General features: G+C 35.1%; 1 protein-coding gene across 1 annotated transcript in view; it reads right to left on the bottom strand.

The window, feature by feature from the left end:
- LUZP2 (leucine zipper protein 2) overlaps positions 1–15670 on the bottom strand; it is a 459433-nt gene that overhangs the window by 227784 nt on the left and 215979 nt on the right. The window contains exons 4-5 of the mRNA XM_048217639.2: positions 14159–14240; positions 8720–8782 (exon numbers count right to left, since the gene is read on the bottom strand). Coding sequence (XP_048073596.2) covers positions 8720–8782; positions 14159–14240 — 145 coding nt within the window. The remainder of the gene's footprint in view (positions 1–8719; positions 8783–14158; positions 14241–15670) is intronic.

The raw sequence follows: 15670 nt of genomic DNA, 5'->3' as shown, positions 1-15670 counted from the left end.
TGTAGATGGGAAAACTTTACATACTGGATACACAACTAGCCAGAATAATCAGTTCACCCTAATTTTTCAGAACTAAACACTTAAAGGCAAGCCAGCAGGAATAAAGTGAAAGGCTGTAATGGAATTATTTAAAAACATCTCAGGCATGTCCTGGACTCAGAATCTATTGGACTCAAACTTTACACCCATCCATCTGCAGACAGCCATGAGAATCCACTTGCAGAATGATGACCCTGAAGCACTCCCTCACATTATGAAATAACCCATCATCTTCACTTGAATGTGTTTACTGAGGCAAGAAGATGGAATAATTCATTTTACAGAGATTTACAGCCATAAAAGTTGAGCCAAAATGGGTTTTCTTCTTAAAATTTACTAGAGATTTCTCTAGAGCAGTGGTTACTGACCTTTATTATTTTTGTCTTAGCCATGGACTCCCTCTGAGAATCCAAACCCTCTCCTTTCAAAAATACACATAAGTATCTATACTTTTTTTGTTATTTTATAATTTCAGGATGGTCAGAGATTCTCTGTACCAATCTTTACATTTTATGGGATCTCTAAGCATCCCTATTGTACAGAATAACAAATTAGGGAAAGCAACTTCAATTTCCAAATTCGGAGGCACTGTCCAATGTTTATTCAACTCATTTAACTTATTGGTGCTAAGAACAGACTTAAGTGTGGTCTTAATTTATTCTCGCTGCACAGAGTCCTGGCCCTATGTTCTTTTTGTGTGCCAAAAACGTGAATTATAATATTTTAGGGAAGGTAGGATTCTAACTTCAAAAGTCAGCATGTAATGGAGGAAATAATCCAGAGAAAAGCAAAGTTAAAATCACATTATAAGGATAGGTAAGATGTCGTTTATACACATAAAATATTATAACATACACACATGCATAACTGAATGGTCTGTCAGTATACTTACAGTAAATACTCAAAACCCTTCAGTGATGGTCTGCCATTTACTAAAGCCGGCTATCATGCATTTTAAACCTTTATTAAGAAAAGTTGTTAATACACAGGCTACCAAATTTTGGAAAATGTGAATGTTATCCATAGTGTTAAACCCATATCTCTGAGGCAAAATTAAAGCAAACAAATTAGAAATAAAACAAACAAATTCCCTCTATTTTTAAAGTTCATTATAGCTCCAGGGCAGACATGACCTAGTCTTTGTTAATCAGACATCCCTGCAATATATATGTAGATACAGAAATTCGTTACATGAGAAAACAGGACAGATGTTACCCATTGTCTGATGCACAAGGGATAGGGCTGTATGATACTAGAGTCTGCAGGGATGGGGGCATCAAGCTGGCTGGCAGCTTCCTGGTCTTGACAGAGGTAGCCTTAGCCTTAAGACAACCAGCTCTGGGGTGTATTGTGGTTATTCCTAAAGCTCAATCTACAGGCTATCTGTTCAATTCTCCTAACAACTTCGTATGATCTCTATATGACTTAATAAATCCTCTTCTTTTTTATCAGAGAATTCTTTTTGTTGCAGCTGAGAACAGCAAATGGTGCCCTCCATCTAAAACCACATATTCTATTTCTCATATCCCTGGATATGGCAGTGGCTGTTTGGAATTACTTGGAAATCTACAGATGGATCAGTGACTTGACCTGTGACAAGAATTTTCTGCCAGTCACTTATAACAAGAGCAGTAAAACCAAATATAAAAAAGAGATTAAATCAGTTATTAGTAGAAGCCAGAGGAGTCACTTTAGTAATTCAGAATCAGGTTAAACTATACAAGCCATGCAATTAATAGATGAACAGTAGACTTGAGAGACTAAAAAGAAAAAAAAAAAATGGAGCCAATAGTGAGAGGGAAAGCCTGCCACGTAGACAGAGTAGCTTTGACAAACTTCTGATCTCCATTGCTGGGCAGAGTGAGGCCCACTTTTATGGTTCTTCATTTTGTTATTATTATTTTTAGTGTGATTATTTATGTATTTATCTTGAACCATCCTGAATGAATCTCAGGAAAATAATCAATCCTAAGAATCTATCTTAAAATAAACCACCATAAAAAATAGTGGTGGGAGAGGGGCATCTTTCACCCTGCTTCCCATCCTTACCTTTTTTTTTTCACTCTCTCCCTTTCCTTTTATCTTCATCTACTAATTACAGACTATGTTCTAATACCAATCTAAATCATGTATTACCAACTATATATTCCTTTAACAAGTCCTGGGCATTATCAAACTCACACATTTCATTAAGGAGTTTCAACTAATCAAAAATGCTGTCACAATGTCTAATTTGTCTAATATTTCAATATCTACACACTATCCTACTCATTCCTGGAGTCTTTTTTATATCTAGGACCATTATAGATAAACTTATCCTAGGGGGTAAAATGAATAATTTTAAAGAAAATTGGAAAGAAGAGTGGAGAGAGTGTGTTTAGACAGTACACAGTCAAAGAGACTTTAAGCTTTGGAGTCTGTGAAATTGGTTTATACCACATGATAATGAAGTTATAGATATGGAATTAAGAAAAAGGAGGCTGAGCTTTTTTGTTTCTTTGTTTTATTTTTTGGTGCAAATTTTTATATTTGTTCTAACCACATAATAACTAAATGCAAAATAAGCAATTGAATGCATAAAAATGGATTGTATGAGATATCAAAACCAGATAATCAAAAACTGCCAACAAACAAAAGTCCAGGACCAGACGCTTCACAGGTGAATTCTACCAAATATTTTTTTAAAAAAAGAGTTAATACCTGTGCTTCTTAAGCTATTCCAAAAAAATAGAAGAGGAAGGAAAACTTCCAAATCCATTCTACAAGGCCAGCATTAGTCTGATACCAAAATCAGACAAAAACACTACAAAGTTACAAGCCAATATCTGATGAACAGAGATGCAAAAATCCTCAACAAAATATCAGCAAACAGGGAAGCCTAGGTGGCTCAGTCAGTTAAAGCATCTGACTCCAGCTCAGGTCATGATCCCAGAGTCCTGGGATCGAGTCCCACATTGGGCTCCCTGCTCTGCAGGAAGCCTGCTTCTTCCTCTGCCTGCTGTTTCTCATGCTTGTGTTCTCTCTTTCTGATAAATAAATAAATAAATAAATAAAAAAATAAAATCTTTAAAAAAATATTAGCAAACACAATTCAAAAATACATTAAAAAAGATCATTCAACACAATAAAGTAGAATTTATTCCAGGAATGCAAGAGTGGTTCAATATTCACTAATCAGTCAATGTGATATGTCATATTAATAAGAGGAAGGATAAAAACTATATGATCATCTCAATCATGATAAAAATCCTCAACAAAGCAGGTTTAGCAGGAGAATAACTCAACATAATAAAGGCCATAATGAAAAACCCACACCTAATACTATACTCAAAGGTGAAAAACTGAGAGCTCTTCCTCTAAGATCAGGAATAAGACAATGATGTCTACTCTCACCACTTTATTCAACATAGTTCCTGAAGTCCTACCTGCAACAATCAGACAAGAAAAAGAAATAAAAAGACATCTAAACTGGTAAGGAAAAAGCCAAACTGTCACTATTTGCAGAATAACATGATACTATATGTAGAAAACCCTAAAGACTCCACTAAAAATTCCTAGGACTGTTAAGTGAATTCAGTAAGGTCACAGGATATAAAATCAAAGTACAGAAGTCTGTTGTGTTTCCATACACTAATAATGAAGCAGAAGAAAAAATTAAGAAAACAATCCCATTTATAATTGCACCAAAAAGAATAAAATATCTAGGATTAATTTAACCAAGGAGGTCAAAGACCTATACTCAGTAAACCATAAGTCAATGATGAAAGAAATTGAAAATGATACAAATGAATGGAAAGACTTACCATGCTCATGGATTGCAAGAATTATTATTGTTCAAATGCCCATAAAACTCAAAGCAATCTAGCGATTTAATGCAATCCCTATCAAAATACCAATAGCTTTTTTCATAAAACTAGAACACATAACCTAAAATATGTACGGAACCACAAAAAACTTGTATAGTCAAAACGATCTTGAGAAAGAAGAACACTGACATATTACAGTCCCAGATTTCAAGATATACTACAAAGCTATAATAAACAAAACAGTATGGTACCAGCACAAAAACAGAGACATAAATCAATGGAACAGAATAAAGGGCCCAGAAATAAACCCATGTCTATATGGTTAATTAATCTATGACGATGGAGTCAAGAATATACAATGGGGAAAAGAAAGTCTTTTCAATAAATGGTGTTGGGAAAGCTGGACAGCTACATGCAAAAGAATAAAACTGGACCATTTTCTTGCACCATACACAAAAATAAATTTAAAAATAGAAAAAACATAGGCAGTAATATCTTAGACATCACCCCTGGCAACACGTTTATGGGTATGGCTCCTCTGGGAAGGAAACAAAAACCAAAAATAATTTACCGGGACTATATCAAAATAAAACATTTACACAGCAAAAGAACCCATCAAGAAAACAAAAAGGCAACCTACTGAATTGGAGAAGATATTTGCAAATGATATATCCAATGAGGGGTTAATATGCAAAATACACAAAGAACTTACACAACTCAACACCAAAAAAATAAACCATTTGATTAAAAAAAATGGCAGAGAACCTGAATACACATGGATACGTAAAAAGATACTCAACATCATTAATCATCAGAAAAATACAAATCAAAACTACAATGAGATACCACCTCATACCTGTCAGAATGGCTGGTATCAAAAAGACAAAATATACCAAATGTTGGTGAGGATGTGGAGAAAAAGGAACCTTTAGGCACTTTTGGTGGGAATGTAAATTGCTAAAACCACTGAAGAAAACGGTATGGACATTCCAAAACTAGAACTACCATATGATCCAATAATTACACTACTGGGTATTTACCCCCCCCAAAATGAAAACACTATTTTGAAAAGATATATGCACTCCTATGTTTATTGCATCATTATTTATAATAGCCAAGATATGGAAGCAACCTAAGTGTACACCAACAGATGAATGGGTAAAGAAGATGTGGCATACTGACTACTCAGCCACGAAAAGGAATGAGACCTTACCATCTGTGACAACATGGATGGACATAGAGCATATTATGCTAAGTGAAATAAGTCAGAGAAATCAAATACCATACGATCTTCCACTTGTGGAGAATCTAAAAACAAACAAACAAATGAACAAACAAACAAAAAACAGACTCTTAAATACAGAGAACAAACTGGTGGTTGCCAGATGGGTGGTGGGTGGGGGAAAGGATGAAGTAGAAGAAAGGGAATAAGAGGTACAAACTTCCAGTTATAAAATAAATTAAGTCATGGAAATGAAAAGTACAGCATAGGGAACGTAGTCAATAATATTGTAATAACATTGTATGGTGATGGGTGATGACCAGTTACCACAGTGAGCACTGAGTAATGTACAGAATTATAGAATCACTGTGTCACATACCTGAAACTAATGTAATGCTGCATGTCAATTATGCTTCAATAATGAAAATAAGTAATTTAAAATAGCCATACTAGCCTTCCTACAAATCAAAACAAAACAAAAAAACAGAGACAGATTAGGAAATTACTAGAAAGCTGGTGATATATCTACTATAAAATCAAGTTTTATGAGAACTCTAACACTGTGCAAAATCATACACTAAAAACACAGGATGTACGGGAAGACCATGACTGGGGAAGACCACTTACCATGGAACTGTGTAATCATAGCATTAAGAACATAATAATGACATCAGTAAAAACATAGCCATAATATGATATTTTCCATTTTTTATCCCAAATACCATGGTCAATCGTTTGCAGCCTTACAGTTAAGATTTAGTATTTCCTCCTCTGAGATGAAGATCCTAAAGGGAATTACCTCTAATAAAGTACATTGTCATCAAAATTAAAACCTAAGGCATACTAATCTCTTTTTTTAATGCAGGGGAAAAGTCTTAACAGAATCTTCTACACTCACTGCATTGACAGATATCTTGGTGTACTGAAAAGCATTTTTTTTTTTTAATGTTTTGAAGGCACCTAACTGCCACTACCAGCACTAAAGGAAGGTTCTTCTGTATATTTTCTTATTCCCTTGGATTCATAAAGAATTCTCTAAAATGTAATAAGGCTTTCCCCCTGATTGCTTCAAACCTTATCATGTTGGGAAAAAATTACATATAAACCAAAACTATTTTAAAAACTTTACTGGTATCAGTCTATCATTTATTAATTCCTACTGCGGTGATTTTGTACTAAGAAATACACTGTGGGGGAAGAGATTTGACTTGAATGTTCTATGGAAGAGAATATAAGCAGAAAAGCAGAGGGCTATAAGCTGAAACTTTCTGCCCCACACTGCGTTTGCTTTTTAAAAAGTCAGAGTATGTTCTCCCCTCCAAGGAATATCTTAAATCTTAAAAATCTAAATCCCTAGGTGCTAATGTAAAAGTGCCTTTTAATAGTTGCCTTCACATAATGGAAAAATTGCTGATTCTTTAACAATTCTTTAATAATTTTTCAGAAGTCCTTTGTTCTACTTAACCTTCCCTAATACCCTCACTCAGAAGTTCTCAGGGGACTTTAAACTTCTTCCAGAAATATCTTTATACCTGTATTATCTCTCTCACCTCCTTTAATTTTGTTTAATTGATTTACCTGTTTGGGTTTTTTCTTGCTCTTCAACTAAAAATCATCCAGGCAGTGTCCATATAATTTTACCGTACAGAGTATGTGTCAATTAATTTGTTTAATCTCTATACATAATGATCATTGTCAAAATAATAAACTTGGAATTTCGAGGAATTAATAGAAAGGAGTCAAATTTAAAAAAAATTCAATTGATATATGTTCACCATTGGGTTTTGTTAAAGAAGTCAAAAACTGTCTCTAGTTACCAGTTTTCATCTTGCAGATATCCAATATGATAAAAGTGAGTAGTAAATTTCATTACAAAGCTTACTTACATTTAGCAGATATGACTTCAGTAAAGTTGAATTTGTTTTAGAATAACTCTAGCCTATACAGTTAGAAAGTGAATATTACCCAATAAAAGTATCCCCTGGAAACAAAATATTTTGTCAGTCCTTATATGTATTTGTTACAAATAATTTATAGTTTGATTTTGAAAGTGCTTCCTTCTTAAAGTCTAGATTTAAAAAAAAATTATCCAAGATTAAAAGTTAACTGATAATGCTTGGGGATATAAATTAACCTATAATCCTTTCATTATTACACAACTGAGCTCGTTGTTTGGTATGCGGGTTTGTACATGCAGCAGCAAATGTTCTTTATTTCCCATTTTAATACTGACTTTAATGTTTGAAATATTCCCCTTGTCTGAAATGATCCCTGGAAGTGTTTGACTGTAGTAATCTGACTCTCACTGAGCTCCAGTGAACAAGATATTATTATCCAGCACACCCAGTGTTCTAATAACTCTGGTCTGCTGATATTTTCCACTATAAACAGGAGATCAAGAAGATTTAGGCCTCAGGAAAACGATCATCAAGTCATCACCCACCTTAAATTCTTAAGTTTCTTAAGAACACTCAGAATAGTTGGGACACCTGGGTGGCTCAGTCAGCTGAGCAAATGACTCTTGATTTCAGCTCAACTCATAATCTCAGGGTCATGAGATCAAACCCCTTATTGGGCTCTGTGCTGGGCATGGAGCCTGCGCAAAATTCTCTCTCTCCTCTACCCATCCCCCCTTTCTCCCACTCTAAAAAACCAAACCAAAACAAACAAAAGAACCCACTCGGAATAAAAATGTATTAGAAAGAAATTAAAATACAAGAAAATAATCAGAAATCCATTTAAAATCTCTTGCTTTCCCTTCTCCTATACATTCTTTGCACATGCACATCTGATAAACCTTTTTAATGTCATGATCAGAGTCCTGATGGTGAACGCTTGATATCAAAACATTTGTAAAGCCTATCTTTTAAACTTGATATCAAGGTGGAAACCATTTAGGAATAATGTGAATAATGGTGCTCATGTATTGTTTAAGTGTCTCAAAAAATAAAAGGGAGGGATGGACAAACGAAGGAATGAGAGAAGACAGACTAGGAAAATCTAAAGCAATTATTTGGGATTCAAAATAAATCATAATTAGTGAGACTGATCAAGGAAAATGTATCATTAATTAGTCATGGTTAAGAGTACTAATTAATTAACTGCATTCAAGAAAAAAGGTGGAAATATGTGATGGAGGAATTGTAGAAAATAAAGTAGTTGTGTAACAAGACAAAGAAAATATGTATTTTATAGGGTTCTCAGAATTTAAAGGCTATAATGAAAGCTGTTCTAGCTTATTTCTGTTCAACTCTATGTTAATTCAAAGACGATCTTAAATAAATTTTTCATTTTAGTTTGGCTCTTCCTAGCATGAGGTCAATTTCTAGCTAGCCTTCTTCTTCAGCTCCTGTAATGTCATTGGGTAGACAGATGAATTTATGAAATGAAAATTAATTTTTAATATTAGCCCAAGCAAAGTATAATTAGAAGGGAAAATGAACTAGAGAGGTATAAACTGATAACATTATCAAATATATATAAAAGTAGAGATTATCTACTCGAAATTCTCAACCTTGCAATTCCTTTCCATTAGTACATCACTAAAGACCAAACTGGTATATGATCAATACTCCAAAAGTTGTGGCAAATCTATATGTGAGTTTGTGTCTATGCTTTGATTTATATAGAATTTGCCTGAAATATAGTTTACCTCATTCTGGAGATCTCGGATCATTTTGCTCTTTCTTTCCATGTCAGTCTTTAAAAAATTAATCTGAAAATGAATGGAATATTATGTAAGCACAATTCAAATTAATCTCAATGGCTTTTATAAATTTATCTTCATGATTTCTGAAGCATAATACAATGATTATCTCTTCATCAACAAATATTGAAAAAGAACAAAGGATTAAAATTTTCATTAACCAAACTTTCATTGCCCAATACATACATATACCCACTGATGAGCCTTTTCTCACGTAGTAAAAGATTCATTTTTTTAAAATTGAGAAACCATGCATATTATAACTATGATTCTCTTAACCTATTTAAGTGTCAATTTAAAAACTGTGCTTTTTAAAAACAAAGCAAAACAAACAACAACAACAAAAAGCTAGATTCTAGGGGTGGGCCTAGAAATCTCCATTCATAAAACACTCTCCGGGTAATTTTGACCTATAGCAGGTTGGAAAGCAATTGCACAGTAATATTCCTGGTCTGTAAAGCACAGAATTGTCTAATACTGTACCAAAGAAACGATGATGTTTCCTTCTGAATTTGATATTGTTGGAATCCGTAAACTTAGGTCAGTTGTTCAAACTGTATTTACATAAACATAACACCTTTGCTGCCTGAGTATATCTGACTACTTAAAAAAAAATCAGTATAGCATAGTTGTTAAAATCTGACACTTTATAGTCAGTGAGGGTTCACTCTGATAAAAAGGAACTTTATGGTAGTAGATAAAATATTTAATTTCTCCCATTTTTAATGTCCTGGTAGTCACATTTTTTAAAAAAAAGAAAAAGGAAACAGATAAAATTAATTTTACTAATACGTTTTATTTAATTTAATATACTCAAAATACTATTTTGACATGTAATGGATTAATGATAGAATTTACATTATTTTTTACAATATATCATTAAAATCCATTGTATGCCTTACACTAATAGCATATCTCAATTTGGACTAGCTGTTTTATAATGCTCAATAGCTAGTGGTTATATATTGGACAACACAGTGTTAGGAGATTCCTGGAATGATACAAAAGAGACTGGTAATGTGGGTTATATCTAGAGACAGACTGAAGCAGTGGAAATTAAGTTTAGGAGTAAAATGAATTTTCACCATATGTACAGAGTTAAAAAAAAATAGTTCTGAAACATTTCAAACATAAACAAAAGACCAAGAAGTAATATGTAAAATGTCTCTGGGTCCAACCCTAAGAAAAAACAAATGAAATAGTTTGTGCAATTCTGTTCAGACCTTTTAAAAAAGAAAAACGTTACACCTACTATTAAAACCCCACCTAATTTTTCCTCCTTCCCTCTCCAGAAGTTGATGCGTATTAGTCTCGTGCATGTTTTTGTACGTTTTGCTTTTTGTGTATTATGTAAATCCTTGTAACAAATGTTAACATCCCTCTTCTCTGGCTTGTATAGGGGTCCTTAAACCATTCCTTCAAATGGCAATAGAAATCTAAACCAATTTTGGATGGTTAAACTACATATAAAACAACCAAAAGCCTGGGAACTACCACGACCATTGTTTTGGTCATAATAATTTTCAAGTTAAATTTTAACTACGATGATACTGACAGCAATCTGAAAACATAAGTCACACTCTGCCCCATTGAGAAGATAGTTCGATTTAGTTGATAATGCAAAGGAATGGAGGACGTGATGCCGTTCAAAATTAGATATGCATGCAGCGCAATAGGGTATGCCCCAGTAACGAGCTTTTGCACCCATTTCTACTGCTATGTACTGTCTCAGCCTATAGATAACCAATCTTGGGGCTGGACCAGCCTTTGTGGTTCTTAGTATGATTGCAAGACACACTCAGCAATATCATCAGGAAATTTCGAAAATTTAAAAAAAAAAAAAAGGCTTATTACTTACAAGTCCTGGAAATTACATGTCACACTTGGGGCCACACAGCGAGGCCATGAGTAGGAAGCGCCAGGGAGAGGGAAGGTCTGAGGTTCTGCTTTTATTGGGGTGGAAGGTAGGGGCCTAGGGTTTCCTGGGATCACTTTTTATTGGTGAATTTGAAACATAAGAACAGAAATTTAAAACAGAAGAGAAATCAACCAAGATCTCCCAAAACAAAGGAGCCTGAGGTGTTTTTGGAGCTGGAAGGCTGGGAGGGGGAGGACCTGGCCTGGGGCGTTAGCTAGTCTGGTGGCTGGCCCTGTGTATATTTCAGATAGCCATCTCTGAAGTGGATGCCTTCACAATCAAAGATCAAGTCAGCACTTGCATTACAAAAAGGAAAAGCCAGCTGTCAGAGCTTACACTAGGTCTACACCAGCACTGAAGAAATTTTGATATGTTGCAGATTTGTCTTTAAGTCACGAACTACTTAAAGCCATCTTGCTTATATTAATAACCTATTCTTTCACGGACCACTATTTCTCCCAAATCGTCACGCTGTGATACTGTTCAGTATATATTATACATAATTAACAACTTTTGTAAATGATTATTTTATTTTTACACCCAAATACATTACAAGGGGTTTTCTCACACATTACTTCAAAACAACCTTTAAAAGTAGTAAGAGCAGGTTTTACTTTTTTTTTTTTTTAAGATTTTGTTTATTTATTTTTCAGAAAGACAGAGAAAGTGCGAGAGAGCACAAGCAGGACAATGCCAGGGGCAGGCAGAGGGAGAAACAGGCTCCCTGCTGAGCAGGGAACCCGACGTGAGACTCGATCCCAGGACCCTGGGCTCATGACCTGACACTTAACCTACTGAGCCACCCAGGCGTCCTTATATAAGTATTTTTTTCCTTAAAGTCAACTCTACCCTCAACGTGGGGCTCAGACTGCTGATCCCGAGATCAAGTCACCTGCTCTACCAACTGAGCCAGCCAGGCACCCCAACAACTAACTTTAATTAAAGTTAAACTCAGTCACTTGGCTGGCTTAGTCAGTAAAGTAGGGGACTCTCGATCTCGGGGTTGGGAGTTTGAGCCCCACTTTGGACACAGAGTTTACTTAAAAATAAATAAATAATAAATAATAAAAAAAGAGTATAATGAAAATACATTGCAATGTTAAGAATATAAGTACTTAAATGTGAAACCAGGACAGAAAATCTTGAGAACGCAGTGTTCAAATATTCAAGAGCTAAAATATATTCAGAATATCCAAACAGTATGAGCATTTTGAAACCATTAGTCTAGAATCCCAACAGGTTTTAACACCCCTGGCAAAATAAGCATTCCTAAGACAGATACGAATTTAATTCTCAGAAAGAGAAAATACCATTTATTTACTTTGAACAAAGAATGTAAGAACATAGCAATTCTTTACTCTTAATGAGAGTCAAAGCTAGAAGCTAATTTTTGCCTTTAGACTAATTATGTCTCACTTAGGGCAAGTTAAGCCATAAAAATTAACAAGAGTAGTGAAATGCATCCAATGAGCATTAATATCTTTAATTACTCTGGTTACAGAGAATGAGAGCTCATTCTTCCTCACCGTCTGTTAGGAGTTTTCATGAGGAACACAGGTTTGAAAGATTGCTTAGGGATAATAACAAAGGTTCACATGTTCATAAAAAGTATTTTCCCATGGAATTAGATCATGACAGCTTTCCTGTTTCTTCAATTTAATTTTTCTTAAGTTTATCTTCTTTCATTTTTGTAATTTAAATTTATCCTTAAAGTTTCATAACATTTTACTATAAACTTATCAAATGATGTATTTGTAACATTTTTTGCATAAAATATAAATCTATTTTTATGGAAAAAGGCATAGTAATTAGTTATGTAATCAAGGGTAGCACATAAGATTATCAGCTCTTAAATCTAAAATAGCACAATGTTTGCAGAATTAAATCCATTTTTCCCCTTTGAGAGTAAACAATTACAATTATCTTTATCTCTCCTTCTTACCCAACCTTCAATTACACCAACACTCTTTCTAACAGAGAAAATAATAACTATTTACCAAAAAAAAAGTTTATAAATACAAATTAGTTTAATTCTTAGTTAACCTAGAATTTTCAAATAAGGAGAACAGGCACAAAGCATTCTGTTTGAGTCTACCAAAATTTGGAAGAGGTAATTCCCAGTACTATGAAATCTCTCTTCTAGATCCCACTAGATACACATTAAAGAAATAACCATTGTTGGGGCGCCTGGGTGGTGCAGTCATTAAGCGTCTGCCTTCGGCTCAGGGCGTGATCCCGGCGTTCTGGGATCTAGCCCCACATCAGGCTCCTCTGCTAGGAGCCTGCTCCTTCCTCTCCCACTCCCCCTGCTTGTGTTCCCTCTCTCGCTGGCTGTCTCTCTCAGTCAAATAAATAAATAAAAATCTTAAAAAAAAAAAAAAGAAATAACCATTGTTTTCATAAGTATATCTCAATCCCATATTTGTTGAAGTTCCCGTCATCTCTTTCTAGACTGAGTTAACACATACTAGTCACTCAATTGCAAGCACTGAACAATTCCTCCTGGTGACATGCTTTTCAAAAACAAACTAACCAACCCAGAGCCCTTAACCCCAGCCACCCCTTTGTATTGGCATGTTCTCACAGGCCGATATACCTAACCACCCCAGGGTCAGGTGTCAGACAACTAGGGGCATTCCCTATGCCCTAGAGCCCGCTGAGATCATTCACATTGACTCCTCCTAAGCCTGCTTCCCCTGCCTCACACATTCTTTCCCACAGAAACCACAATAAAGGCTCTTGCCCACAGCTTCTCACCTCCTGCTGCCTCATGACCTACACGAGTGCATACGTCCCTGGAACAGTCACCTGTCACAAGGCACACCACCCCTCTTGAGAACTGTGAGAAATAAACTAAATTCTCAAAGGTGATCATTTCCTGATCTGTTGGATGAACTGTACCTTAAATTTTCCATTAATATATTATATTTTAAAATAGACACAGGTCCTAGAAACAAAATAAAAGGTCTACTCCCATAAACGGTATATAAGATGGTTCTGGAGAATAAAGTAGAAATCTAGTAAGAAAATCTGGAGAGAAGTTTGATTCTCAAGCCTTGGGGTGTGTCAGAATCACCTGTGGGGTTGATTAAACAGGCTGTGTATGGCCCCGCCACTGAGAGATTCCTGTTCCCTAGAAGATGGGTGGGGCCTAGGAATCTGGTCAAGGTCAATTATATGCCATGATTCGGGATCCATTGGTGTGGGGCTGACACCAGCACTTTTGTCCCACTCTTGACTTCTGTTTTCATCAGTTAGTGAGGGTTGGAAATTAGAAGACCCCTAACAATCAAATACAACAAAAATATTTTCTTACAATGAATGCTGACCAAGTATTTTTATGATCTTGGTGACTGCATTTTCTTTACTGTATTATTTTATTTTTTACAGGTACATTTATTCCATAGTGATTTGGGGGGAAAAAATTCCCAACCCCAAAGCAAAGGACACAAAAAAGAAACACTTACAGTAGCTTGTTGTTTTTCTGCTTTCTCAGATGTCTCTTTAAGTTGATTTTGCAGGACCTCCTGGAGAGACTTCATTTGTTCTCTAGGAGAAAATAGCAAGAGAGAGACATAATTCTGTTATTTCCTGTGTATATTATGAAAGGAGGCTTTGCTGTCGACATACATTTAGGAAACAGATAACTAGAACTGTATGTAGGGACACGTTAAGCATGCAGGATGTGTCTGAGGATTCTAGTAATAAAGTTTTCTCTCCCGTGCAAGTACTAAAAGCAAGCTGTATTTAAAGGAAATTGCCTTGCTATTGTGTCTTGTAAGAATCCCACTGTGTGAATCATCTGTGAGCTGCATAATGTGTTAAATCAAATCAATGCAATAATTAGAGTTGAAAAGCTAATTTTAGTGACAGCATGCCAGGGTGTGAACATGCTGGTTAGAAAAAAAGTTGCCACAGACTTGCTGATAGGATAAAATTACAACTCCCCTTGGGTTCTCCTAATTGATTAATTCTAAGGCAGCGTACTTCAGACATACTTTATAAGGCCTGAGACTTTTTATAAAAACGAAGAGAAAAGAGACTTATTCTGAACTTGAAAGCTGCCTCATTTATTGTTGTTAATAAAAGAAATACATGTCTGCATGTAGATACACATTATGTCTCAAGCTCACTAATACATATGGACCTTGTCTCACTTGTTAAAAATATAAACATTTCCATAATTTTGGATTCCTCTCAAGGGTTTAAGATTGACTCATTTATGACAAATCACACTATCTTTCTCTGCCTCTATTTAATCACCCAAGGTACCACTTCCAAAAGTTCTGATCCAGATAAGGGTTAGTATGTAAGTCTGTGTGTGTGTGTGTGTGTGTGTGTGTGTGTGTGTTTTATTCTGGCTACAGGAATAAACTCCTTTAAAGCAACAACAGCCAAACAGAAACCTTTCCTAGCCTTACCAGCAGAACTCAAACTAATTTAAAATTCCCAATCTAGTGCCAAAAGACTACCTCTGCAAGCTTTGTGTGTAACCACACTACAGAGACTAGGGATAGTGAGTGTACCCTCCTAGACCCATTTTCTTCATCTATAAAATGGGTACAATAAAAGAGCTACCTGATAGGCTTATAGTGAGGTTTAGGTGACATAATGTAGGCAAAATGCTTAGCACAATGCCTGGAAAATGATTGCTTAATAAATATGAGATCTCTGTCATAACCAACAGCACCACCCTAGGTCCTTAAGTTCATTCTTTGACCACTACATCCTACACAACTACAAGCTGTTCTTTCATCCGATGGGATTTAATGATGCTCCCAGATTTCTTACACTAGAAACCCTTAGGTCCCAGTCTCAATTTCAGGATATCAGTGAGAGCCTATATGATTGTTAAAATCAATTTGGACTTTGTTTGCAAAGCAAAATGTAATTGGAACAAGTTATAAAATAATTACAGTCACTTTGGTTCATAGATGATTTATGTCTGCCTATGTGAAGCTCGTAATATGCTTTTGCTT

The sequence above is a fragment of the Ursus arctos genome, unplaced genomic scaffold, assembly GCF_023065955.2.
Source record: "Ursus arctos isolate Adak ecotype North America unplaced genomic scaffold, UrsArc2.0 scaffold_23, whole genome shotgun sequence".
NCBI classification, from domain to species: Eukaryota; Metazoa; Chordata; class Mammalia; order Carnivora; family Ursidae; genus Ursus; species Ursus arctos.
Note: the sequence above shows the minus strand (reverse complement) of the source record. Positions and strands in the feature narration are given on the sequence as shown.